The sequence below is a fragment of the Pseudochaenichthys georgianus genome, chromosome 18 (assembly GCF_902827115.2).
Source record: "Pseudochaenichthys georgianus chromosome 18, fPseGeo1.2, whole genome shotgun sequence".
In the NCBI taxonomy this organism is placed as follows: Eukaryota; Metazoa; Chordata; class Actinopteri; order Perciformes; family Channichthyidae; genus Pseudochaenichthys; species Pseudochaenichthys georgianus.
Window position 1 is genome coordinate 12,887,502 of NC_047520.1, and position 25,483 is coordinate 12,912,984.

The window sequence follows — 25,483 nt, forward strand, 5'->3', positions numbered from 1 at the left end:
ATTGCCAAGGCCAACCCCTTGGTGTCATGTGGAATCAACTGAGTTAATAAATTGCATGTTTCCACATTACAAAAACAACAGAGAGATGTTTTTGTTTGTACTGTCAATGACTAAGTAGTATGTCAAGTCTCTTTCCTTTATCTCACACACACACAGACACCTAACAACAAACATCACGGGACAACAAGCAGAAGTGCGTGTGGCTTTGTAACTTCCTCAGTCACCATATAAACAAGCCGGTATCACGCATTTAGAAAGAAATGAGACAAGAAAAAAAGAAACAGAATAGGAGAGAGCAAGAGGATGTGAAAATGCACGCAATAGCTTTGATGCTTTTCTCAGTGAGGAAGCCTAGAAAAAGGAGAACTGTATCAATACCCCGCGGTGGGTCAGCAGATGTCAGTGTAAACCTTGAATGCAACACAATGAAGCCTGATGGGTGTATTTGGTGGTAACGTTGTAAAGGAATGATTGGCACATCGCGTTTCGTCATGTGACAGCTTCTCTCGCTCTTATGTTTGGTAACTTCTGCTTTCCGTTCCTTTTGGTATTGAGCATTATGTTAAAACTGTGTGCACGAGCACTGTAGACAACTCCTAATATAGTTAATCATATAATTACTTATATCTTGCAAAAATAAAGCCAAGTCATAGCAAGATTTATTTAGAATAGATTGATGCTTTTAAAAGTGAGTGTGTTAACCTCAGTGGTTGACAGTAACTGAGTACATTTAGACAAGTCATGCACGTATACATTTTTAACGAATGAGTATTTCCGTTTTCTTCTATTTTTTATGTTTTTTTTTATTATGTTTTTGATGATAAAAAGGTTACAAAAACGAGTTACGTAATATTGCAAAACACTAAATCTAAGATTGTAAACAACTTTGAAAGATGGAACTAAAAATGTGTTATTTAGGTAACACATTTAAGACAAATGAACCACTCTGAAAAGATCCTGCTTCTATTATCATCTGTTGTCATAAACCGTGCTCTCTCTTCATCTTTGACAAACACTTGAAGTTGACATCCCAACTATACAAAATTCAATTATGACTTGTCTTTACACAGTTACTGTATAAAGCTATATTTTACATGCCGTTCCTGAAACCAAATAATGAGAAATAGAAAAGAAAAGTATTATCTAACGCTTTTGATACCTTGCTATGTTAATTGCTAACTATTTATAGACTAGATGGTAATTGTTAATCTTCAATATTATTATTATTATTATTATTGTGTATGATCACAATTGTGTTTCTTTCCTGTCATTTTATATCCACGTCAGTGTGTTCTATTCACAGTAGAATCCTTTGTTGTTCTTACATCATGTCATTTAGGTGATTTTGGTAGAGGTAGGTTGAAGGCCATGAGACACTTTTATGAGGCTGAAAACCAAATAAAACTTTTTCTTCATCAGTTTTATTAGAGACCACAGAGCTTTATTTATAACAAACACCGGACTCTTAGAGGTTGAGTCAAATTAAGTTGGTTTCACACTTAGCACTTTAGGTTCCTTTTGAGGTTTGTGACTTCCTATTACTGTGCATGTACGCCCATGAGGCCAGTGCTGGGTGCTGTGTCATGTAGTAACACAACATGAAAGAGATCTCATCGGACCTGCCAGAGACATAGGAATAGGTAAGAATTTATTAAAAAAATTGCAGGAAAATCTCAACACAAGGGGAAAGGGAGAAGCCTTAGTGTCTCGAAAGAGTGATGTCAAATGGATGAACATTGCAAATGCTTGATTCTTTCTTATAGACAAAGGACAATTAAAACATATAATGACAAACTTTAAATTCTCTTTGCAATGCTTGTTTTTTTTTCCGCATTTGCAGAGTTTGAGTCAGTAGCAGAAACCACTAAGGGCCAGGCAGTTAGTGTAATGTGTCACCATTAGGGTTGGGTATCGTTTGAATTTCCACGATTCCGATTCCGATTCTACTTTTCGATTCCGGTTCTTAACGGTTCTCGATTCCGATTCTTTGAGGGGCAGGGTAAAAAAATGATACATGCTTCTTCCACCAAAAAAATTACATTTATTCGAGAAACTTTTACACAGGTTAGTTCAAGTAATATTCACATTAATCAGTCTGTTTATATTCACTGCTATGTAACTGTAACCTGAGAACCACTGAAGCTACAACAGTGCAACAGTCCAACTTTTAAAAACAGTTCTTGTTGAGAAAAACAAGCATATCTGCCTCTCAGGCATACCGGGAAGAAATGTTTGAACATTTTGATGTAAAATGCTTCAATCTGGTGCACATGCAGAATTACTAGAGACTAGATCTAGGGGGTACAACTCTAAACACCCATATGAAAAAGATCGGTTTACATTTTAATAATTAAATAACAAATACAACGCATTTTATTTTTGTTGTTCATTCATATCTTATTTTACTATTTTATTTATGCATATTTTTTTATCTCCAGTTTAAAACGATATGTCTGGTTTACTGTCCTATAGTTTTCATTGGAATGATTTCAAACCTGTTTCATCCCAATCATTATAAAGGAGAGCCATGGAAATATGTGTTTACATACATTGTGATCAAAACGTTTGAGACCCACTGAGATAACTTAGACTAAAGTGAACTATCTAAACCCTCAGAGTCCTTTACCTCACTGAGCTGAAGTTATCAGCCTCTCAGTCTGACTGGAGAGGACTCTCCTCCACATCATTGGAGAAACATCTTCTTCTTCCGTTAGCGCAGCTAGCACCAGATGCTAATAACAACAGCGCCGGTTCCAGTGCACCCTCCCTTTCTCCCTCGCTCACGCGCACTTTGGCTGTGAGCTGCGGGCGCCAGATAAGCCAACATCCCCCATTTTCATCACTTGCAGCGCCCATCGTACAGGGCAAATGAAACGTGTAGCCGGGGTGAAAAGGGTGTTACATTTACTTAATTATGAATGTTGTTACATCAAGGCCGAAAATTAGGATGAGCACCAACGGTCAAAACATTTTTTTTTTCTCCCAGAGCTGTCAGCGCAGCGCCTCCACAGATATGGCGCCCTCTGCGAACATTTATAATGCCAGTGCGACGGGCCGGCCCTGGTCTCAGGTTACACTGTAGGAAATGTAGATACAACGCTACATTTCCCGCCCCACCGCAGTCACACAGGAGGCTACGGAGAGCGGCGAGAAACATTTCCTCAGGAATCGAAAAGCGGAACCGAAATTCACATTTCTAAATGATGCCGTTGGAATCAAAATGTTGGAACCGGTTCCGAACCGGAACCGGTTCTCGGTACCCAACCCTAGTCACCATTACACTTTTTTTGTTCAATGTGAAGGCTGTGTTTAACAGGATATTCCATATAGACCATGCTTAGCAACCTACAAGAAAAATATATCAGAAATGATGTTTGAGTGTATTGCTTTATAAATATTTGCATGTTGTGCTATATGATCCGATTAGAAAGACTAACAGGTACATTTAACAGGATCTAGGGGAGGATGTGGGTAGGGTTGGAAACCGAAACTCGGTTAGATGAGAACCGATAAGAAAATGCTGGGTACCGGGTACCAGAGTCCTGGGTACCCGACGGGTGACCCGCAAAAAAAGTGATTCGCGGGTGGTATTTTTTCAAACCCTTTTTTCCGGGTTCGGTTCTGGGTAAAACAAAGATGTTGCGGGTCGGGTCGCGGGTGTTGCATAATAAATATATTAAAATTATAATAATTTAGTTTAGTGTTTAAATCCTTAGACCTCTCCCCCGCGGGACCACGCATAATCATAACCTCTGCAGCGCATCAATCTGCTGCTGAGCGCGTCACATTCAAAATGGCTGAGGTGAAGCTCTCTAGCGGAGAATACAGCATTTTCAATAAATGAGGTTAAAATGTTAACATAGGTTCAGGAGCATGGCCACGCCTAAAACTCCACCTCGAACCACGGCCACCCCTATTTATATCCGGCAAAACTTCCGGCCACTGCTCGTCTCCATCCTTTCAACCCACCCACTCTCCCTCTCCCTTTCTACCCATATAGTTCCCCTTCCGACTCACACCGAGCGATACATCCATCCATCCCTTCTTCCCTCCCTCCCCTCAACATCCCTACATCCCTCATCCCTACATCCCTCCATCCCTCATCCCTACATCCCTCATCCCTACATCCCTTATCCCTACATCCCTCATCCCTACAGCCCCACATCCCTCATCCCTACATCCCCTCATCCCTACATCCCTTATCCCTACATCCCTCATCCCTACAGCCCACATCCCTCATCCCTACATCCCTCATCCCTACATCCCTCCTCCCTCATCCCTACATCCCTACATCCCCTCATCCCTACATCCCTCATCCCTACATCCCTCATCCCTACATCCCACATCCCCACATCCCTACATCCCTACATCCCCACATCCCTACATCCCTCCATCCCTCATCCCTACATCCCTCCATCCCTCATCCCTACATCCCTGCATCCCTCATCCCTACATCCCTACATCCCCTCATCCCCTACATCCCTCATCCCTACATCCTCCATCCCTCATCCCTCCATCCCTACATCCCTCCATCCCTAATCCCTACATCCCCACATCCCTCATCCCCACATCCCTACATCCCTACATCCCTCATCCCTGCATCCCTGCATCCCTCATCCCTACATCCCTCCATCCCTCATCCCTACATCCCTCCATCCCTCATCCCTACATCCCTGCATCCCTCATCCCTACATCCCTCCATCCCTACATCCCCTCATCCCTACATCCCTCATCCCTACATCCCTCCATCCCCTCATCCCTCCATCCCTACATCCCTACATCCCTCCATCCCTAATCCCTACATCCCCACATCCCTCATCCCTACATCCCTCCATCCCTACATCCCTCATCCCTATATCCATCCATCATCCCTACATCCCTCCATCCCTCATCCCTCCATCCCTCATCCCTACATCCATCCATCATCCCTACATCCCTCCATCCCTCATCCCTACATCCATCCATACATCCCTCATCCCTCCATCCCTACATCCATCCATCATCCCTACATCCCTCCATCCCTCCATCCCTCATCCCTTCATTCCAACATCCTCTGCCCGTCACCATTTATATTTAAACGGTGCATGTTTATATACTGTGTATTAGGGCTGCACGATATTGAAAAAAACTGACATCGCGATTTCCCCCCCCCCCTGCGGTATATATTGCGTTTTTTTCAACTATATTTAACAGGATGAAGGTATTGTCTCCACAGATTATTTAAGTATAGTATCTACTCGATCCGATCTCGCGACAGGGGAAGCAAACACAGACATCACAACACGTACCTTTACGGAGCTTTTATGGGAGATCGTCTCACCGTAGCTGTCAATCTGATCAAAAGACGTGTTCAATGGCATTAAAACAAGAAAAAACGCGGCTGAATCGGTTAATCCATAGGTTAATAATGTATCTGTGGCTTTGAAGCAATTGTTTATAATCCATAATTCAATTTGTATGTAAAAATTGGAGCACAAAAGTTAGCTGCTAATGGTAGCCATACACTCTGTATGCAGCTTCCGGTTTTGGCTACGCGTCACTCTCACTCCTTATTTGTTCATGTGTTGGTGTGTGTAGAACTTCCCCTGCATGCACAGTAAACCACCAATGACAATCATTCTGGATCAGATCACAGCAGGCCCCGCTCCGCTGGATATATATATATAGATGTTTTTTATTTTAAAGAAAATTCAGATTGAACATGGTAAAAAACTGTAAATTATAGTGTCCGTCCAAAAAATATTTTGTACTTATATATAGTGAAAACTACCCTTGGATGATGGGTTAGTAGACTAAAAGCTTTAGGAATCCAAAGTACAACATATAATAAGTACCCTGTATCAAGATGGATGCAAAACAAGTGATATTTGACCTTTTTAGACAGATTTAGCACACAAAAAACCTCTTCTGGGGCCATTTGGGTGGATTTTCCATATCTCTGGCCCCCCTTGTTGGATTTTGACATGTGACATCTCTTTCTAACTGTCAAAGCCAATGGAATCGAGGGGAACTCACACATAGTCCTTATTTGGTAATGTGTGTGTGTTAGACTGCCGCATAGCAAAGACCGGAAACTGCGATAACTCTGGTGGAGCCATTAGCAGCTAACTTTTCCTCTCCGATTTTTACATAACAATAGAATTATGGATTATAAATGAAAACAATTATCACACAGATACATTATCAACCTATGGATTAACCGATTCAGCCGCGTTTTTTCTCGTTTTAATGCCATTGAACACGTCTTTTGATCAGATTGACAGCTACGGTGAGCCGATCTCCTTAAAAGCTCCGTAAAGGTACGTGTTGTGATGTCTGTGTTTGCTTCCCCTTTCGCGAGATCGGATCGCTTAGATACTATACTTAAATAATCTGTGGAGTCTCAGCTTTCATCGGATATATTGTATGTGCAGTTTCGATAAGTATTAAGGGTATCTTTATTTATCTTTTTGTATCTTTTTGTATCTTTTTTTTTTTTTAAATGAATAAAACCGCACGTCCCTGCGGTGTGAATATTGCGCATATCGCGGTTATCGCCATGACACGGTATATCGTTCAGCCCTACTGTGTATACTAACACCTTAATTCCAGGTATCGTCTGTGGGGCCCGTAATCAGCCCACGCAGATCATGCCGGAGACGGAACCCCCACTCTGAGTCTCCCACTGCAAGGACCATAGGTCGTCCTCCCAGATCATCCCTTCACCCCCCTCATATCATTCACATGCAGGGTTGGGAGGGTTACTTTGTAAATGTAATCAGTTACTGATTACTGATTACATGGCTCTGAAAGTAATCTGAATACAGTTACAGTTACGTGTTTTAAAAAACGTAATCAGATTACTTTTAGATTACTTTTGGATTACTTTCTTTTTCCATCACAGATGGGTATGTTTTGGTGAACAGGAGACACAAAAAGCAAAAGGAAACTGAACGTGTTTTTACTGTTTTAATGGCTTATCAAGAGCACAACTGAAACATCACATCTGAAACGATGCAACAACATAATACACTTTTTGGGGATGCAGCTTGGGATGTGAGGAGTGAGGGACACAGCTTAGAACGGGCGTGTCGCCTTCTGTCCTGCCAGTGTTGGCAGGACATTAATTAAAATGTCGAACTCGGACTTCATTTTAAGGACATGTCGGCCAGGGGTGTAGAGCTATATTTGTTTAAGCACCGGATCGGCAAAACAGGAGACTCTGTGCACCAGTCTGCCTTGATCTATGAATTCATGTCCGTGACACTCACAGTATCTGCTGCCCACAGCTGTTTTATAGAAGGAAAACCTCCTTCACTTCATGAAGTCTCTGCAGCAACAGGAGGCAGCGGGAGGGTTAACTCAGAAGACGAGCGCGCAGTGCCTTTCACGCACCGCCTTCGCTGTGTTTACCTTCAGAATCATAAGGCTAAAGAGCGACCGCAGGCTGATGTGTTTTAACCACACACACCTCTACACACACACGACTTAAACGCAGACTTTTGTTCCTCCATGTTTCGTTGTTATTGTTTCACTGAGCGGACCCGCCCCTTTTTTTTCGCTCCCTTTTTTGGTCCATCTGCGGCGGTAAAAGTTTTTGTGCGCTGTGATGATTCGGCTGTACCTTTAATAATGAATATTAAATGTTGTGAGGAAATATTTCCATCAATAATTCCAATAAGTATTCCAAAATGTATTCACTTCAGGTTTACGAAAGTAACTGTAATCAGATTACTCGTTTTTCAAATGTAACGCGAGCTGAATACAGTTACTTGATTTTTGTATTCTGATTACGTAACGCCGTTACATGTATTCCGTTACAACCCAACCCTGTTCACATGTTACTTCAATAAACGTACAAACATCACACTGTTGTGTTCCTGCTAGTGAACACTTCCTCAAGAGCGAAATCCAACGTCTAGGAGGCTTGTGGTGTCATCCTAGATGGAGAAAATAAGCAACATCCCACTCTTTTTAAAAAAAAAAAAATGCAACTGCGTGTGTTAATAATTGCACGTTTTCACTGCATAAATATGCGGGTTCGGGTCGGGTTGCGGATCTTGTGCCGACGGGTCGGGTCTGGTTGCGGAACTAATTGGCAATATGTGCGGGTAGCGGGCGGGTTCGGTATTGCACGTCGCGGGTGCGGGGCGGGAGCGGGTCTTGAAAATCAGACCCGTGCAGGACACTCCCGGGTACCCATAAAAAGTACAGTATTTTTGGTTAACGGTTCCTAAACGCGGTGTACTAACCCTTTAGTATTGCAAACAAAGCCTACATATCTGCATGGACGTAGGCTAAGGCTACGTAGCTATCTGTAAGGACCTGTAGTAACGGGACGATGTCACGCATCAAGGGAACAGCAGCGTGTGGTTTGATTTGTTTAGATACCAGCATGTCAGTCACTTCATAACACCAAATATGGATCGCGGTAAACGCTCTAAAGTGTGGCACCACTACACTAAAAAAGAAGTGCAATGCCTGTGGCAAGTTAATAGCTTGTACGTCAGGTTGCACTTCTAATTTAAACAAACATTTAAGACAGCACGGCATCGAGATGAAAGAATGTACAGTCTTTGATGGCTTGCGGTCTCCGAGCCCGAGTATGGCATCAATAGCCAGCACTAGTACCCCGCCGCCTGCATGTCCAGAAGTGCCAGGTACAGCTAGCCACGACACACCGTTCTCTTTGGCATTAAAAGGAAAGCTGACCAAAGAAAAAACGGAGGAGTGTCACAGAGCGGTAACAGCATTTGTTGTCAAAGGGCTACATCCATTATCGGTTATCGAAGTTCCGTCATTTAGGTATGCAAGGTGTGTACCCGATAGTAGGGTACTTGTACAGTAAAAGCCAGGTACTGTTATAAAACGTATGCATACTACCAGAAAAGGCTGATATGCTGATTTTGCGCATCTTTAAAATAGCCAGGTGTTGTGCACTGAATGCACTTTAATTCAAGCATTTGGACCCTATTGTTGCTCGGACTGACTTTTTCTTTTCTCGAACAGGACTTATATGATGTCAGTAGGTTTCCTGCTGCTACCTCAGTTAAAACAAAGCACAGCTATTGTATAATACATTTGTATTGCATGTATTTTTTTATTTGTAATAATGTCAGTTAAAGCTTAAAAGAATAAAGATATTTTTGTTATCTAAACATTTGAACTCTTTCTTTTACAATTTTGGAATCGAAAAGGGGAATCGATAAAAACCGGAATCGATAAGCAGAATCGGAATCGGAATCGATCAATTTCAGATGATACCCATCCATAGATGTGGGCAATAGAAAAGATAAGAATGCAAAGAAATACAGAACCAACACAGACTGCAAACACAACTGGGTTTAAACAGGGAAAAAAAGGTATCTCTTCAACTTAAGATTCACACATAAAAAGTGAATTTATAGATGGATACCAGGCCGGTGGTTAGGGTGCACTTGTTTATTTTATATTTATATATTTTATTTTGTTTGGCTGTTTGTTTGGTTATATTGATTTAACATAACTATATATTGAATTAATAATGTATTAATGCACTATAGCCAAGTAATAATGCTATAAGCTCAGCTTTGATTTTAAAGTAACAACAAAAATACATTTCTAATTAAACTCTTATTACTGATCAATAAAGCCTTAATTGATTGTTGATTAACCTTTAATTACATACAGGAGTCATTAAATAGGTTTCACAACCGATTCAAATGAAACTTCATTTGCATGCAACAGCCAGCTGCAAAACTTCACACATTCAAGTTCCTCTCACCTCTGCTTGTGTTAGAGAAGCATGTAAATGTGGTGAAGCATGAAAAACTGCTGCGTTGGAGAATGCATACTTCTCTTTTCAGGAACAACTTCAACTGATTTTGCAACTCAATGAAACTGATAATGTATTCTTATAGAACTACCTTGAACTGAGTCTCATAATGTCTCTCTCTGTTTTAGATCACCAGTGTGAAGTCAAAAGCCCAAGCTAAAGGACATCAGCTCATCAAAACACCAAGACATTTTCCTTCAAGATGCACTGTCATGTCAGCCAGGATGCAAACCTCAGCCTTCATACCCTGTCCAACCAAACGTCCTCGATGACCTCTTTGAACATGTTCACCATTTCACTCCATGGCTTGTTCTCTTCCATCGGCATCATAGAGAACATCCTCATCCTCGGAGTAGTGGGCTTCCAGGTCCGCCGCTCTGTCATCAGCGTCTGGATCCTGAACCTGGCAGCCTCCGACCTGCTGGCCACCGCCTGTCTACCCTTCTTCACCCTCTACATGGCCCGCGGAAACACCTGGACATTGGGCACGACCTTCTGCCGCATCCATTCCGCCATGTTCTTCCTCAACATGTTTGTCAGTGGCTTCCTGCTGGCGGCCATTTCTATGGACCGCTGCCTGGTTGTGCTGAGACCGGTCTGGGCGCAGAACTACAGGAACGTCCAGCTCGTGGGGAAGATCTGTGGGGTGATTTGGGCATTGGCTGTGCTCTTCACGGTTCCCTTCTACATATTCCGTGACACCTATGCCCTCCCTAACAGCAAGATCCTGTGTTACTACAATTTTGCTCGACTCCTACCTGCTGAACCTTTTGATCTTGTACATTTGTGTAATCAGCGCAAGGAGGCCTTGGCCTTTATGAGGCTCTTTCTGTCCTTCCTGATCCCTTTACTGATCATCGTCCTGAGCTATACTGCCGTCAACATCGGCTTGGTGCGCAGAGGCTCCCGACGTCCTTTTCGTTTTGTTCGGCTGGTCATTGCCGTGGTGGTTAGCTTTGTCCTCTGCTGGGCTCCGTACCACATCTTCATCATCGTAGAGGTGATGGCACCCACTGGGCATCCTGCGCAGCTATTCGCAGGCAGGGCCCTCCCAATTTCAGCAACCATCGGCTTCCTTAACAGTGTCCTCAACCCGATCCTGTACGTGTTCAGCTGCCCTGACCTATGCAAGAAGATTAGACACTCTCTGAGCGCGGTGATGGAGAATGTTCTGGCTGAGGATCTGGCAGAACTGTCCCGACGCCGCAGCACCGCTCGCACCTCCATCAGCACCACCGAGATTGTGTTGAAGCCGAATGCTCTTACAGCCTTGTATCTGAAAGAGGAGGATCACGGAGTAGAATAGGAATCCTGCTAAACTGCCCAGAACGGTCTGAAAGTGTACCGTAAATGTTCTTATAGTTTCCCTACTCATTTTTCTAACTTTTTTTGAATGAGGCCTTAGACAGGCCTTTTATTTGTTGTTTTTCGTGTGCTATAGTTTAAAATTCCCTTTGATGCTGTTTCTTATACCTCTTAATTGTTAATCATTTTACAAAGCATCACTCTCGTCAGTACAACAAAAGAGTCCTTTATACTCACCAAATTCCGCCGGTAATACAGTTTCCTTTCACCTCAAGTCGATGCCTAATTACGTAACTTCCACTTGGATAGCTTTTTTTTTTTGTCAAGGTTAAACTACAGTTGATACTTTTGCACAAATGTCTCAAATTAAAACATAATCTAGAAACGGAATTTTTTAGCTAGCCTTGTCGAGATGGATAGCAAGCAGGTTTTATTTTACCACTAATACTGACATGTATTCACAAGTCATGACAATATGCTGGAATTAAATGAAAAGTTAATGAATAATGAACAAATACCCATAATAAATCAAATAAATATCAATAGATCATCATTAAATTGAAATGCAATTAACCAATTGAACTGGAAGCTTAGTTGGTATAAATGCTTCAGCTCTTGGCAGGCTTTTATTTTAGAAAAATCAGCAGAAAGTGCTGATTAAATTATCATTATTTTTCAAAAGGTAGAGTCAAATCCATTGGACTGTTGTTGTTCTGATTAAGTGATGTTGCAATTTACATTATAAGAAGTGTAACATGTGCTTTTACATTTTAAATCCGTCCTCAATGCTTTCTACCAAGTTTTTGTGGATGTATTTGTATGCAATGGCAACATACACTGCTATATTTAACAATGTATGAATACTGGCTTTTAGTCTAGAAATGCATGGTACTTCAAGTGTGTGAACAATTTGTTCAAACTTTTAGTTTTATCTGACTGATATATACATCTTTATAATACAGAAAATATAAGGATTTATTAAGCAATACTCTACAGTCAGTACTGAATACTTACACTTGTGATTATAGCATTTCTTAACCTCCACAATTACATACAGGGTTCTGAATTATTTTCTTATTTTTACTTGAATGCTTGCTAAATATGTTAATTTGTATCACTTGGTAAAAACAGTTTGTACTATGGGTCACGGAAACATAAGGTGTCTCCTGCTAGATGTTATCAGTAGCAGCAGGAAATGACCCAAGCAACACTTTAAGTTAGACTATGCTCTTCTTATGTGTTTATAATAAGGAAAATATATCTTAATTGTCCATTATTGCATTCTGCACATGTCATTCCTTTGTTTTAATGCTTTGACATATAAACATAAATAAAAAAGAGAAAAGACAGATCTTGTAATGATATACCCACAGCCATGCTCGTGTTTCCGTAGTGATTCACACCCATTCTTTTTTTGAAAGGCCTGAGCGTAAACAAGTCACAAAGCATGAATTTGTTGTTTAAATGACAGTAACAAATATGTGAAATAACTTCGTTGGTCTATTTCCATACACTGGCTAGAAAGCAAATGTAGTTCCTAGATTAATCAGAAACTGTATTTATTATGGCCTTATATGTTTAATGTAAGGTGACAATGGGTATGGAAAATCACAAAAGACTGGATTTGAAACTCTTAACTGAACTGAATAAAAAAAGACTAAATTAAAAGGTAACATCACTGTGATCATGCTCTTCCACTGGGTGGCACACTTGCTTTGAGTCAGCTCTTTAGTTAAATCCAAGCTATACTCCTAGAAGATTATTATGTCCAGTTGCAGTCTCTATCTTGTTGTCTGGTTGAGCTCTGGTACTGAGGATAATCTTTTTGCGGGAGTTTTGCCCCCTTCCCAAACAGGGCAGGGATCTCTGCAGCTCTAGCCGGGCATCAGGGCACAGGAAGATGTAGAAGAGGGGATCCAGCAGGGTGTTGAGGCTGGTCAGACCGTAGCACAGACGATAGACGAGGAATATGGACCGCTCAAATCCACATGGCTCATCTGTCAGCAGAAAGGATACAAATCTGTATCCGCCCACGAGGTGATAGGGTCCAAACACAACAATGAAGTTGATGGTGATCACGACTAGGATGCCCACGATTTTGTGCCGCTCATGGTTAGACAGGGAAGGAGATCGTCGGAGTGTCACCCCAATGTGGGCTGATGTGTAGCTAAAGGGAAGCAGAGTTGCATATTAAAAGACTTAGAATTCACAAAATAATTCTATGTTCCCCATGGACATTGTACCAATTGCCTATAATGAGTGTTAGGGTCTTGGGGAACGTGCGGTGCTCCATAGACTCTCGGATAAATATTTTTGTTTAAAAACTCCTACAATAAAACCAATAGAACTTTATAAAAGCCCTGTTTGGTCTGTGTACATTTTTTTTTAATGAAATATAGAAAATGCAATAAAAGTGATTGAAGAGACCAGCGGCTGAAGCACAGAGCGTGTGTGGCAGGGTTCAAACCTGTGCTCCAGCCCCCCCCCGAGGGGGTGTTCCCCAGTGGTGTGTCCGAGGTTGTGTCCCACAACATCCTGGTAAGTAAGTTAAAAACATCTGGCTAAAAGTACAGATGTTGACTTTGTTTAAAATCGGCATGCAGATAAAATTAGTGTGAACAAATGATAAATAAATACATAAAAGTGCTTAGTGAAATAAGTGCTTTAAAAACAAGTGCTGGTAATAAAAATCGCATCAACCCAAATGTTCCAAGATAACATAAAGTATAAAATATATAAAACATAATATATAGAACTATGAAATATAATAAGATATAAAATATGTAAAATATAAAACAAATATGTAAAATATAAAATACACACGGGTTAGTAGGCACACAGGGAGGGAAAATATTTTAAAGTAAAGTCAACCAAGTGTCCCTAAAGTGTTTAAAACCCAGGCCGAGAGGTGGTGCAGGTGAGACATGGGACACGCCTCGGATGATGTTTAAAAATACTTTGTAGACTACATGTAGCGTACCAACAATAGAGTTAGGGTTTGGGTTAATTGTATCAGTTTTCATTTCAGTTAAAACTACTTTTTATTGTATTAATACAATTTGAAGATGATAAATAGTTGGCTTCCCTTTTGATGAAGCACAGATTTGACCACTTGAACTGTGCAGACACCAAGAAGTTCTTGTACTTTGGAAACGGTCAACTCTTTTGACCACAAAACATTTACGTGAACAGGTTTTGAAACACAACATTACAAAACATAGGGTTTACTCACCCAAGTATAGCACATGGCAGCATGAAGCCCAGGGCCATGGTGGTGATCTTGAAGTGGGCGTATCTGGGGCTGACGGGGTACTTCTCCAGACACAGCAGTTTGTCTGAGTCAAACACTGATGGGAGCAGCCCGCTCAGACAGTACAGAAAAGTCAGGGTCCAAACCACCACACCGGACACCGCTGCCACCCTAACAGTCCGTATCCTGCGGCTGCTCAACGGGTACACGATGGCCAGGCAGCGGTCCAGCGCTATCAGGCACAGGAACATGACGCTGGCGTAGACGTTTACGTAAAACACGTATCCCACCAGCTCGCAGGTTAGCTGGCCATAGGGCCATTGGTGCCCACCTTGGAGATAAAGGATCCAGAGTGGCAGGGTGAGCAGCTGCAGGAGGTCTGACAGCAACAGGTTGAGGATGTAGACCAGTTGGCAGCCTCCTCCGCCTGAACGACCCAGGTGGTACAGTCCCCATAGAGATAGCAAGTTGCTCGGGAGACCCAAAGAGAAGATCAGGCCGTAGATACAGGTCAGGCCAAATGTGTCCGTGTTTAACGGGAGATTGCAGCTGTCGTTGGACATGTCTTTGTTGGTCAAGGACCTGACATAGGAAACTGGAGTTGACCTTACTCAGACATGGATGATGAGTTGTAGAAATACCCATTCATTTGCTCTAGCTAAAGTCTTAGTTGCATGTGGTATGTGACAATTGCATACTTTTCATGAATGTATTCTCCTGTGGAAAAGGTCAGCTTACGTGGCATCAGTAAATCATTCTCCAAAGCATCCAGGATCCATCAGGGGATAAAACACCTGCAGATAGAAGAGAGCATTCTCAAATCAGCAGCAGCATGAGCAGCTAAACCGTGCAATTCCAAAAAAGACTTTTCACTCACCTCTTTAGTTCCATAAAAGCTTGCTGCCTGATCTGCAGCTGGGTGACCTTGATCAAGAAATGCTGGGAACACGGTGTCTGGACCAAGTCTATTCTGTGATCGTTTCCTCCACAGGAAACCTACTTCTTCAGCTTTAAAAGCAACATCCTGAGGCAGGAGCACGCCTTTCTGCCCCAGGACAAAAACATATACTCTCTCTTTCTCCATGTTTCACTTCTTTCATTCCAAACAGGATGATTTGGACATAAGCTGTGAGGAAAGGAACTGATATACGGCGTCCACTAATGCCCTTTAGATTGTCGTTCGCTGGCTATGTGCCATCAAACACATTAACACTTCTGCTATGCTGTCGTCATTTATTTTCCTGTATAGAGAGTTCAGTTTTTCATGTTTGTCTTGTGCATCTTGCAGGAGAGTTGATTGACGGACGAGATTAAGACCACAGAAATAGAGCACACAAAAACAGCCTGCTGGAACAAACACATGTATTCTCGTAAAAGTGAATGAGTGGTGAATGTATGGACAGTGAGTGGGTTTAAATGTACCCAGGGTGAACTTTGCTCATGCACAAGTAGAACAAAAACAATTCTGCACAATTGAAATTGTTTTAGGTAAGAATGGCTATGTTGGGACAATGGGAGCTCGGCAGTATTTTTACCCTGTGGTTCTAAAGGGAGGAGGGTGTAATCACTCACTTTGTTACCTTTAAAATGTCACCAATCTCTGATTAATTGAATCATCCAAAATTGTAACTAAACAGTACTCTTAGACATGACTTCCCGTATTTAATTCAGAGCATTGCGCTAAGGCCTCTGCGACCTGTCTAGACCCCATTGGAATGAAGAGACAGATAACAGCTGTATGTTGCGCACTCAACTACAGGGGAAGTGTCTTTAAAAAAGGCCTCAGCTGGGAGACATCATATAAATTGCTTCTAGACCAAGCTGGTTGCAGAATGTTTTCTACTCCATTTTCATCTTTTCATGGCATAGGGCGTTGTATATACAATATGCATACAGTATAGAAATATAGGGAAGAAGCCATATTAACGTCACCAGCATTGAGCACCAACAAACTGAAGTACTAGGCAAAGAGAAGCCCAATTCTGAATCAATGTTATAGTCAGAGTTCTGCATAACGAATATCAAACAGGACGCCACAGTGAAGAAACTGACAACCTTATTGCTTCATCCTTCTACCCCCCCCCCAAATATCACCATATCGCTGACGGACTTTGTGATTTTTGTATTTGCTTTATGAAGATATAGGAAATGTCGAGCACTTCTCTGATAATTGCCAAAGAAAAGCTATAACTTATATTATCATTTCTAAAGCTTCAAGGAATTTTCTTCTTGTATTTACTTACAGAAAGCTGAATGAAGGCAAAGATGGCTCTGGGCACAATCCATATGTTATTATGCAACCCTTTATACATGGAAAGTTATCGCCTCTTAGACTTTTCTAACCTTTTCTCGGAAAAACAACCCTATTTAGCCAAATGACCCAACAACAATGTTCACTTTTCTTTGAAAGATTCCAAACAGGCTTGTATTATTTTGACTATATCACGGTGAAACATCTTCATCTCTGTTATAGTTTAGTGACAAGTTAAATAGTTGAAGAATACCAGTGAGTATTCTTTCTCCTCAGTGCTCGGGTCCTTGCTTGACCTGGTATTTAGTTCCTTTTCCAAAAGTAGCTGTTTCAAAAACAATTGTGTAGACCCCAATCTCACATGTGTGTGTTTGGTGTGTGTGGAAGTGATCTCATGATAACACTCAAGTGTGTTTGCCATTACAATATGTTTAAATGTACAGTATAGCATTCATACATTTATAGAACGATGACAAAATGCACATATTATATTGACGCTAATTTGGTATATGAGCACATGAAATACATTGCAGAGTGTTTGTAATAACATGCATTTATTCAGCAAGGTAGGAGCCCTGTACAGATATTGCTCTATGTTTAGTAGAAATAGCATAATCTAGTGTTCCAGTGTCTTTTCTTGAAGATTTGTCAACAGTCCATGTGAGCAAGTTCCTTTTTGTGCAAAGACTTTGTGTCACACAGGAAGTAGGTGTAACTGATGCTAAACTCACAGTAGTCAGATGGAAGCTGTCACCTAATCTGTCTGTGAAATCTTGATAAATATGAGTAATATGTTTGATGTGATATACAAGTCAGTGTATATCAGATTATATATATATGTATTTCCTGTTATAATCAGTTACTCTGCCTTTGTCTTCCTCCTGGACCTTCGACAGCAGAGAATCTTAAACACAGAGACTGAAGCCCAGACAAAGGCTGCAATGAGAGCCATTAATAAAAGAGCCACATCCAGGCTGAAGTAGGTATACCAAGGCAGACTAAAACCTACTGACTGCAAATGGGCGGCTCCTTTATTCCTGATCACGTACTCAATCCAAAAAATGGCGGTGTCCATGGGTGACATTGGCTGATCGTGGTGTAGCCGTGAGAGACGCTGTATGTTCTCACGGTATGAGGGAGTCTCTAGAATGTCTGTTATAGCCTCTAGGAAGTTTTCTTTGGTGAGTGAATTGGCCTCCAACACCCTAGCTGCCCCACGTACCTTCAGCCGGAGTACGTTGTCAAACTGGTCAAAGAGGAGGGGCAGTCCCAGAACGGGAACGCCGTGGTAAATGGCTTCATACATGCCGTTGGTGCCGCCGTGGGCTACAAAGGCACGAGTTTTAGGGTGACCCAGGAGGTCTCTCTGAGGCAGCCAATTCATCAGCAGGGTGTTGTTCCCCAAGGATGACGGCTTTTCACCAATAAACCTCCACACCACCTTCTGAGGTAGTTGAGCAAAAGCAGCAGCAATGGCCTCTGTGGCCTCGCGATGCAGTGCTGACACCAGCGTCCCCAGAGACATGACCACCACCCCATGCTCCCCAGAGCTCTGCATAAAGGCCTCCAGCTCATCAGAGAGGGGACGGGGCTTTTTGCACTGGAACCCTCCAATGTAGACTACGTTGGGCATGGTAGGCCGTGGGAACTCAAAGACAAAATCAGTCCTCATGAGCCACATATCGGCTTCAAGCTCTAAAGACAGTAAGTCGGTTCCGGGAGGGAAATGCCTCTGGAACAGATCTGAGTAGTAAGGGTTGATGAAAAAGTGCTGTTCTACTGAACTATAGATATAATGCAACATGTTCTTGGTTCTGTCCAGGAAGTCCATCTGATCATCAAGTTCACTTCCTGACACGGGGACATAGGAGACAGGAGAGGGAGCTATGGCTAAATGGCCCTCCCCATTATTAATCCAGCGCACATTGAAAACCATTGGCAGCTTGAGGTAACTACCCAGAATAACCCCTATAGTCAGAGCGGGATCTGTTAACATTAAGTCGAACTTGGCATCTTGCATTTTCTTCATAAAAACAGGGTCATCTAACATTGTAGCAGAGGCTCTGGAAAGGATCTCATGGCCTTGTGACAACATGGATGTGATCAAGTGTTGTTGGTAGAAGCTGCGTAAAAAAGTTGGCATCCTGCGACGTTCCATAACATTTAGTAGCATTTTATTGTAGTAGTCCAAATCTGATTCATCTCGCAGCATGGTCACATTAATAGAAGTAAACATGGGGGAGGTGCTAGGGATGAACCAGCTCTTAGCAGAGCGCAACACAGTGATTTCGTGGCCTCTGGAGTGCAGTTCTCGGAGTATCACCTCCATGTTGATCCAGTGGCTGCCATCAACGGGCACTACTAGGATTTTGCTGCCACTACAAGTGGGACTGAGCAACAGGAAGAAGATTCCTGACAGGATTATAGCAATCATGCTGGACATTTCCTTGGAGAAACAACAGACAGAAATAAAGATAATTGTTAAACTCACTAAAAGCACACGTCCGTCCAAACATAAATATGACAAACAAAAGAAAACGGCATGTCTTATATGTGCTAGTCTGTAAATTGTGGTACAATTAAACAGTGGTTGAAGGTAGCAGAAATATGTAGCTTAAATGTGAAGTTCTGATTTACTGGAATGCAAGCAAAATGCTTGCCAAGTCATTGTGGGGAGCAGGGGATATCCAGCACCACAAGAGAAAGGGGGGTCAAAAGGTTATCTGCATTATTGAGTTCAATGTCCTCTGCAATGAGTTACCATGTCTTTATAATATGTACCCTGTGTCCTTTTGTGTCCTTTTGTAGTCAATGTCCTGTTGTTTGTCTTGTCTTACCCCGGCTGATACTTCACTAAATCCACTGTTTTAATTGTTCCCTATATTGCCCCTATGCCCTGTAAGGTGTCCCCCAAAATAAATGTATTATTATTATTATTATTATAAAACTGACAATGAAAATGCAAAGAAGTTCAGCAAACATATCACTGAAGGATCAAATTGTATCTTTTTGGATCCATCAATGTATGTCTCTTATTCCTTACTGCCACTCACCATGTGGTCTAGTGCTTTTGCTACCTGTGGGCTATCTTTAGCTTGTTCTTATACAGGTTCACAAGGGTCTTTATGCACCAATGTGGACCTTAAACAGACTGATAAGTGAGATGTAAATACCAATGTTCCTCTACTTTGAAATACTATAGCTTAGTTAACACTAACTCCTCAGCAGCTGGTTGGTAAACGGACAAGTGTTAAGCTACCTTGATTATTATAAAACAGGCATTGGGTCTTAATTACAGCTAAAAGTGGACTTGTCATAATGACATATATCATTTTCTGCATTTTCCGACGACGCACAGTAAACTGAAACACTAACACATATAGGCATTATGATATTGCATAGATTAGACATGAACACAACTTGGATCAAAGTGAGCCTTTAGTTTTCGAACCCACTTGTGGTGAGATTTACAGAACGCATATTACACAGTTGTTCATACTGTTGGAACAGTATATTGTCCTGTATCAAAAACATAGTCCACAGTCCAACAGCGTCACAGATGTTTAGTTAAATGTTCAGTTGTTGAAATGTAAAGTAAATCTAATGCCTCACCTGGTTTTTGTTGTCTCAAAATCCAAGAGTGTGGCATGAGCTCCAGGTCCTCAGTGAGCCAGGATACTATGTGATAACTGCACCTTCACACAGCTTCACTTTAACACACACGATTACCCTGTGTTATGATGAAACTACTCTACCAGGTCTAAGTCCAGAATGTGGGTTATGGGTTAATCTCAAAGGTCTGTGTATTGTGGATGACATTGGATAAAAGTTATTCTTGATAACCCTCTAGAAAGATCTCATGAACTTCCCCACTCAATCTATCAAGACCCGAGCAGTTCTATTAGATAAGAAACAGAGATAGGGAGCACAACAACCTATCTCTTCGTCAGATGCACTCCCCCGCGTATCTAAGCGACCCTGTACCACGTTACCCTCTACAAGGCCATAGACCAGCAGAGGGAAAATGGGGGGTGGGTAAGGGTTTTTAAGAATAAACCGCAAGGGTCTAGAGGGAAAAAAGATGAAATATACAGTAAGGTACTATATTTTAAGTAATCCTATCTACTATTCCTATATTCGAATAATGTATAAACTATTTTAAAAATACTTTATGAAATCCTATGTGATGTTATAAATATTAAAATAAAGAACTAAATAAATAAATAAATAACTAAATAAATGAATAAATAAATAATTAAACAAAAGCCAGAGAGAAAAAGTGAGTTTTAAGTGTTGATTTAAAACCCCCCAGGGTCTGGGCCGACCTCACATGGAGGGGCAAAGTATTCCAGAGCCAGGGGCCAGCCGCTGCGAAAACTCGATGCCCTCGGGTTTTAAGCCTGGTCTTAGGCACTATCAACAGCAGCTGATCAGCCGACCTTAAGGCTCTGCCTGGGGTATAGCGATGGAGGAGTTCGGCTATATAGGCAGGAGCCAGCCCATTTAGGGCATTAAAAACAAATAAAAGGAGTTTAAAATCTATTCTGAACCGAACTGGAAGCCAGTGCAATAAGGCCAGAATTGGGGTGATGTGGTCACGCTTTTTATGGCCAGTGAGAAGACGTGCAGCTGCATTCTGAACTAGCTGAAGGCGTCTAATTAAGGCTTGGTCCATACCCACATACAGAGCATTTCAGTAATCCAGTCTCGAGGTAACAAAGGCGTTAATAACACTTTCTAGGTCTTTAAAAGATAAAAACGACTTGGTCTTAGCCAATAGTCGTATTTTGAAAAAGAAGGTCTTGACTACAGTGCTAACCTGCTTATCAAATTTAAAGGCGCTGTTGAAGGTCACTCCAAGGTTCATGACAGAGGGGAGGATGTTTTTATTGAGGGAGCCCAGAATATAAATCCGGGAGACTGTTGGTTGGGATCCAAAAAAGATGACCTCGGTCTTGCTCTCATTGAGGGTAAGGAAGTTTTGGCTCAGCCAGGATTGAATCTCTGTTAAGCAGTCCTTCAACTGCTGTAATGAGTTGGCATTTTGATTGAGAGGCAGATAGATCTGTACATCATCAGCGTAACAATGGAAGGGGATATTATGTTTTGTGAGAATTGAACCTAGGGGCAGTATGTACAATAGAAAAAGGATGGGGCCCATAATCGAGCCTTGGGGAACCCCACAGGTAAGAGGGGCTTTGGCAGAGGAAAAAGCACCTAACTGCACTGAGAAGCTACGGTCCGTCAAATAAGACCTGAACCATGCAAGGGCAGAGCCTGTAATGCCTGCAGACTGTTCAAGCCGTGACAACAGGATACTATTATCCACAGTGTCAAAGGCAGCAGTTAAATCTAACAGCACCAAGACAGCTGGGCTGCCTGAGTCGGTGGCTAAGAACAGATCATTAAAAACTCTTAAAAGGGCTGTTTCAGTACTATGCATAGGTTTAAAGCCAGACTGAAATGTTTCATGGATGCCATGTGTGGGTAAAAACGACTGCAACTGGACGTAGACTACTCGCTCCAGGGCTTTAGATAAAAAAGGTAGCTGTGAGATGGGCCTAAAATGTGCGAGAATGGAAGGGTCGAGATTTTTCTTTTTAAGTAGTGGCTTAACCACGGCATGTTTGAAGGCAGCTGGGACACATCCTGAGCTAAGAGAGGTGTTTATAAGCAATAAAACACTTGCTCCAACTGATTCAAAAACATCTCTAAGGAAGCGAGAGGGAATGCTGTCTAAGGTGCAGTTTGTCGGCCGCAGGTGCTTGACTACTTCCGAGAGAGAAGAGAGGGATACAGGCTCAAAATGGTCGAGGACAGCAGGGCACAGAAAGGGAGCAGGATCTGGGGTAGCACGAGTATAGGCTAGCCTTAGAGCAGATACTTTTTCGATAAAAAATGTAAGAAATGTATCGTAGAGAGTAGTTGATGGCACAATTGGAGAAACATCACAAGGATTAATGATCGAGTTAAGGACATTAAAAATAACTTGAGGTTTATGTCTGTTTTGGCTGCTTTGACTGCCGTCTGATAATCGGAAAGGCAAGCACGAAGAATTTCTAAGGAGACATGTTTATCCTTTTTTCATTTTCTCTCTACACGCCTGCAAGCGCGTCTAAAAGCGCGAGTACAATCATTGAGCCACGGCTCTGAGAGAACTTTGTTGCGTCTTACCCCTAGATTCCACCGGGTCCGTCTGCGGTGCGTTACGGCCGCGTTACAGCCGCGTTACAGCCGCGTTACAGCCGCGTTACGGCTGCGCCGCGGCGTCCGCAAGGATCACGGCCACTCTAGTCAATGGGTGCTATTCCACCAGACGCGCCACGTTACGGCTCAGAAGCGTACCAGAAGCGTCTCGCCGCTGGGCTCTACTCGAAATAGGATTGAAGTCTATCTTTCGACGCGACGCAGCCGTAAGGTAATGTCAGGAAGTGGAACGTGCAGAGTTTTCTCTCCGGGCTGGCCGAAGGTGTAGTATGATATAAACAAGAAGGATATTGCAGATAACTTCACTTTGTTATTTGAGTTATCCAGAATGTGTCTAATGTTTCATGTTCCTGTTTTATTCTTCACATCAAAAACGTAGACAGCCTCTTAAAAGGGTAAACAGTTCTGATTGTTGAGGCAGCTTTGGGGAAAAAAAGGGAAAGAAGTGTGTGTGAGTCGACGGGAGTGGCAGGGAACGAGGGAAGGAGGAAGCAGCAAGGTCAGGCAGCGGAGGGAAAATAAAGTAAGCACCATGGTGATTACAATAACAGCACGAGTCACTATTCAACAGTCATATCAGCGAGTTGCAGCCTTTCCCTCCACTCCTCTGCGGACTTATACAAACCTGAGCCAGGGAACAATCTGCTCGAGGTAACAGCCGATGTGAAGACAAGCAGACGTATTGCGGAAAATAGGCAGCAATAATGTGCATCTTGCCGCAATAATTACATTTTTCGCAGGCCAATATCACCTGGAATTTGTTGCGATAGAGGTGCAAACTGGGACAAACACCATCTGGCCCACAGCATATATCAAAGGTTCAAATGGGTTTATAATTACAACTGGTCTTATCTGAGAAGCAGTAACAGCTCCTTTATAGTTGGGAAGATTGCATATAGCGAGGGCAGTATCGTACAAAAAACAAGACTTCACTTCACTTCAAATCGTTCTAATCATTATTGCACACTGAAAAAGGGCAACCCACAACCCTCAAACTTTATTGACAGTTATTAAATCTGATTTGATAATGTGCATAAAGTTTAACCGTTTTGAAATGTTTAATGTTGGTTGTAAAAGATCAACAATCAAGGTCACTGTGACCTAAAAAAAACTGGCTTTTGGCCATAACTGTAGAAATTGAGTGGTTGCTATCAACACGTGTTTACAAAATAAGAAAGCCTGAGAATAAAAAACACTCATTACTAACGTTGTTTTCTCACGGGAGTCTTTTTACATTCATTGCACCTTTCAAGGTTGACCCCAAGCCCACATATCAGAACAAAGCTCCTGGAACGATTGCTGGTTCAAAACCTTTCCTTCCTTCAATTGTTCTGCGTCATGATACGGCTCATTTCAATCCTCATGACATGCCATTTACTCACCGGCTTAGCATCACCATAAATGCATGCATATCATTCCATTAACCCTGTCTCCTAAAAATTACATTCCCACATAAATAAATTGCATTTTCGATTACGTTTAGCTAGAAACTTATTTTCTCCCACATTACGTTTTTTTTGGACGTAACTCAAATACGTTTATTTTCTACATATATTTGCCATTTATTGTCTTGCTTTCCTACAGTTCGAACAATCTTGCTGGCCTTTATTGTTATTATTATTATTAGGAAACTATACGTTTATACAAAGAGAAAATAATGTTACGATCTCACATTTTCTGGCCACAGTAGTTGCTTTAGGATGTTACACCCGGAAGTAAGTATTCTCTCTAATGTCGATTGATTTTAAAGTGATATCTGCACTACTCATCAACTCAAACACACCAGATTATCCTTGTTAATTACACAACATTGATTTGTTTAAATTGTGTACAATGATTTTGTGTTTTTCCCCTACGATTCGGAGAAACAAATAGTTTTTTCGGAAGCAAATATATGTAGAAAATAAACGCATTTGAGTTACGTCCAAAACAAACGTAATGTGGGAGGAAATACGTTTCTAGCTAAACGTAATCGAGAATGCATGAGTTCTGTGGGAACGTAATTTTGAGGAGACCGGGTTGGATTCCATCTATAATCCTCTTCATATACAGGCCTATTGTTTTGCAATGGTCTCTGTTACAATATTGGTTTTATTTAAATAGTATTTTGATATGCACTTACCTGATGTTGGCACCACTCCAAGGCAATGGTTTGCATTGGATAGAGCACACAGACTCACAACTGAACTTTAAACAGAGTTTTATTGCACGCTTCAAGAAAACTCACATATCATGCAAAACTTTGACATAATTAAAATACGAAGCATGTGTAATAAATAATTATGAATGCATTTACAGTAGCTATAACCTGAAAACTTAAACTGCGAATTACAATATATTTTACAATATAACTACAATGTAAGTGAACTTTGAGCTAAATGTTAACATCAACGTGCTCAGTGCCAATGCTGTCACAAGGCTGACTTTAACCAGCTAATGTTTTCCATGTTTTCCATTTCAGTTTAGCATGTTAGCGTGCTAATATACGCTAATTAGCGCCATAGCTTCGGTTGGCAGCAATGCCATTCATTTTGCAAATATTTAATTATAAACCAAGTTGTTAGACGAACTACAAAATATTGATTTAAATGTCAGGGGATCACAACATATATTACAATTCTAATCAGGAGGATTTTGTGTGTACCAAATGTATTTGTATCATGCATCCCCCCCCTAA

General features: G+C 41.6%; 3 protein-coding genes across 4 annotated transcripts in view; 1 reads left to right on the forward strand and 2 right to left on the reverse strand.

The window, feature by feature from the left end:
* LOC117463610 (prostaglandin D2 receptor 2-like) overlaps nt 1-12,445 on the forward strand; it is a 32,482-nt gene extending 20,037 nt beyond the window's left edge. The window contains exons 1-2 of one of the 2 annotated variants that reach the window (XM_034105943.2): nt 1,580-1,640; nt 9,922-12,445. In XM_034105943.2, coding sequence (XP_033961834.1) covers nt 9,996-11,099 — 1,104 coding nt within the window. In that variant the 5' untranslated portion in view covers nt 1,580-1,640; nt 9,922-9,995 and the 3' untranslated portion in view covers nt 11,100-12,445. Of the gene's footprint in view, nt 1-1,579; nt 1,641-9,921 lie in introns of those variants that run through there. The other variant, XM_034105942.1, reaches the window with a different exon arrangement.
* A 90-nt stretch (nt 12,446-12,535) lies between these two features.
* LOC117463612 (G-protein coupled receptor 4) lies at nt 12,536-15,374 on the reverse strand. The gene is made up of 3 exons (XM_034105945.2): nt 15,226-15,374; nt 14,331-15,142; nt 12,536-13,265 (listed from the first exon to the last, which is right to left on the reverse strand). Exons 2-3 carry the CDS (start codon nt 14,909-14,911, stop codon nt 12,842-12,844), a joined length of 1,005 nt encoding a protein of 334 aa, XP_033961836.1. The 5' UTR covers nt 14,912-15,142; nt 15,226-15,374; the 3' UTR covers nt 12,536-12,841.
* Nucleotides 15,375-17,015: 1,641 nt separating this feature from the next.
* On the reverse strand, nt 17,016-20,282 carry ugt5g1 (UDP glucuronosyltransferase 5 family, polypeptide G1). Its single transcript, XM_034106164.1, has 2 exons — nt 20,212-20,282; nt 17,016-19,045 (listed from the first exon to the last, which is right to left on the reverse strand). Exon 2 carries the CDS (start codon nt 19,040-19,042, stop codon nt 17,459-17,461), a length of 1,584 nt encoding a protein of 527 aa, XP_033962055.1. The 5' UTR covers nt 19,043-19,045; nt 20,212-20,282; the 3' UTR covers nt 17,016-17,458.
* Nucleotides 20,283-25,483: the final 5,201 nt, after the last annotated feature.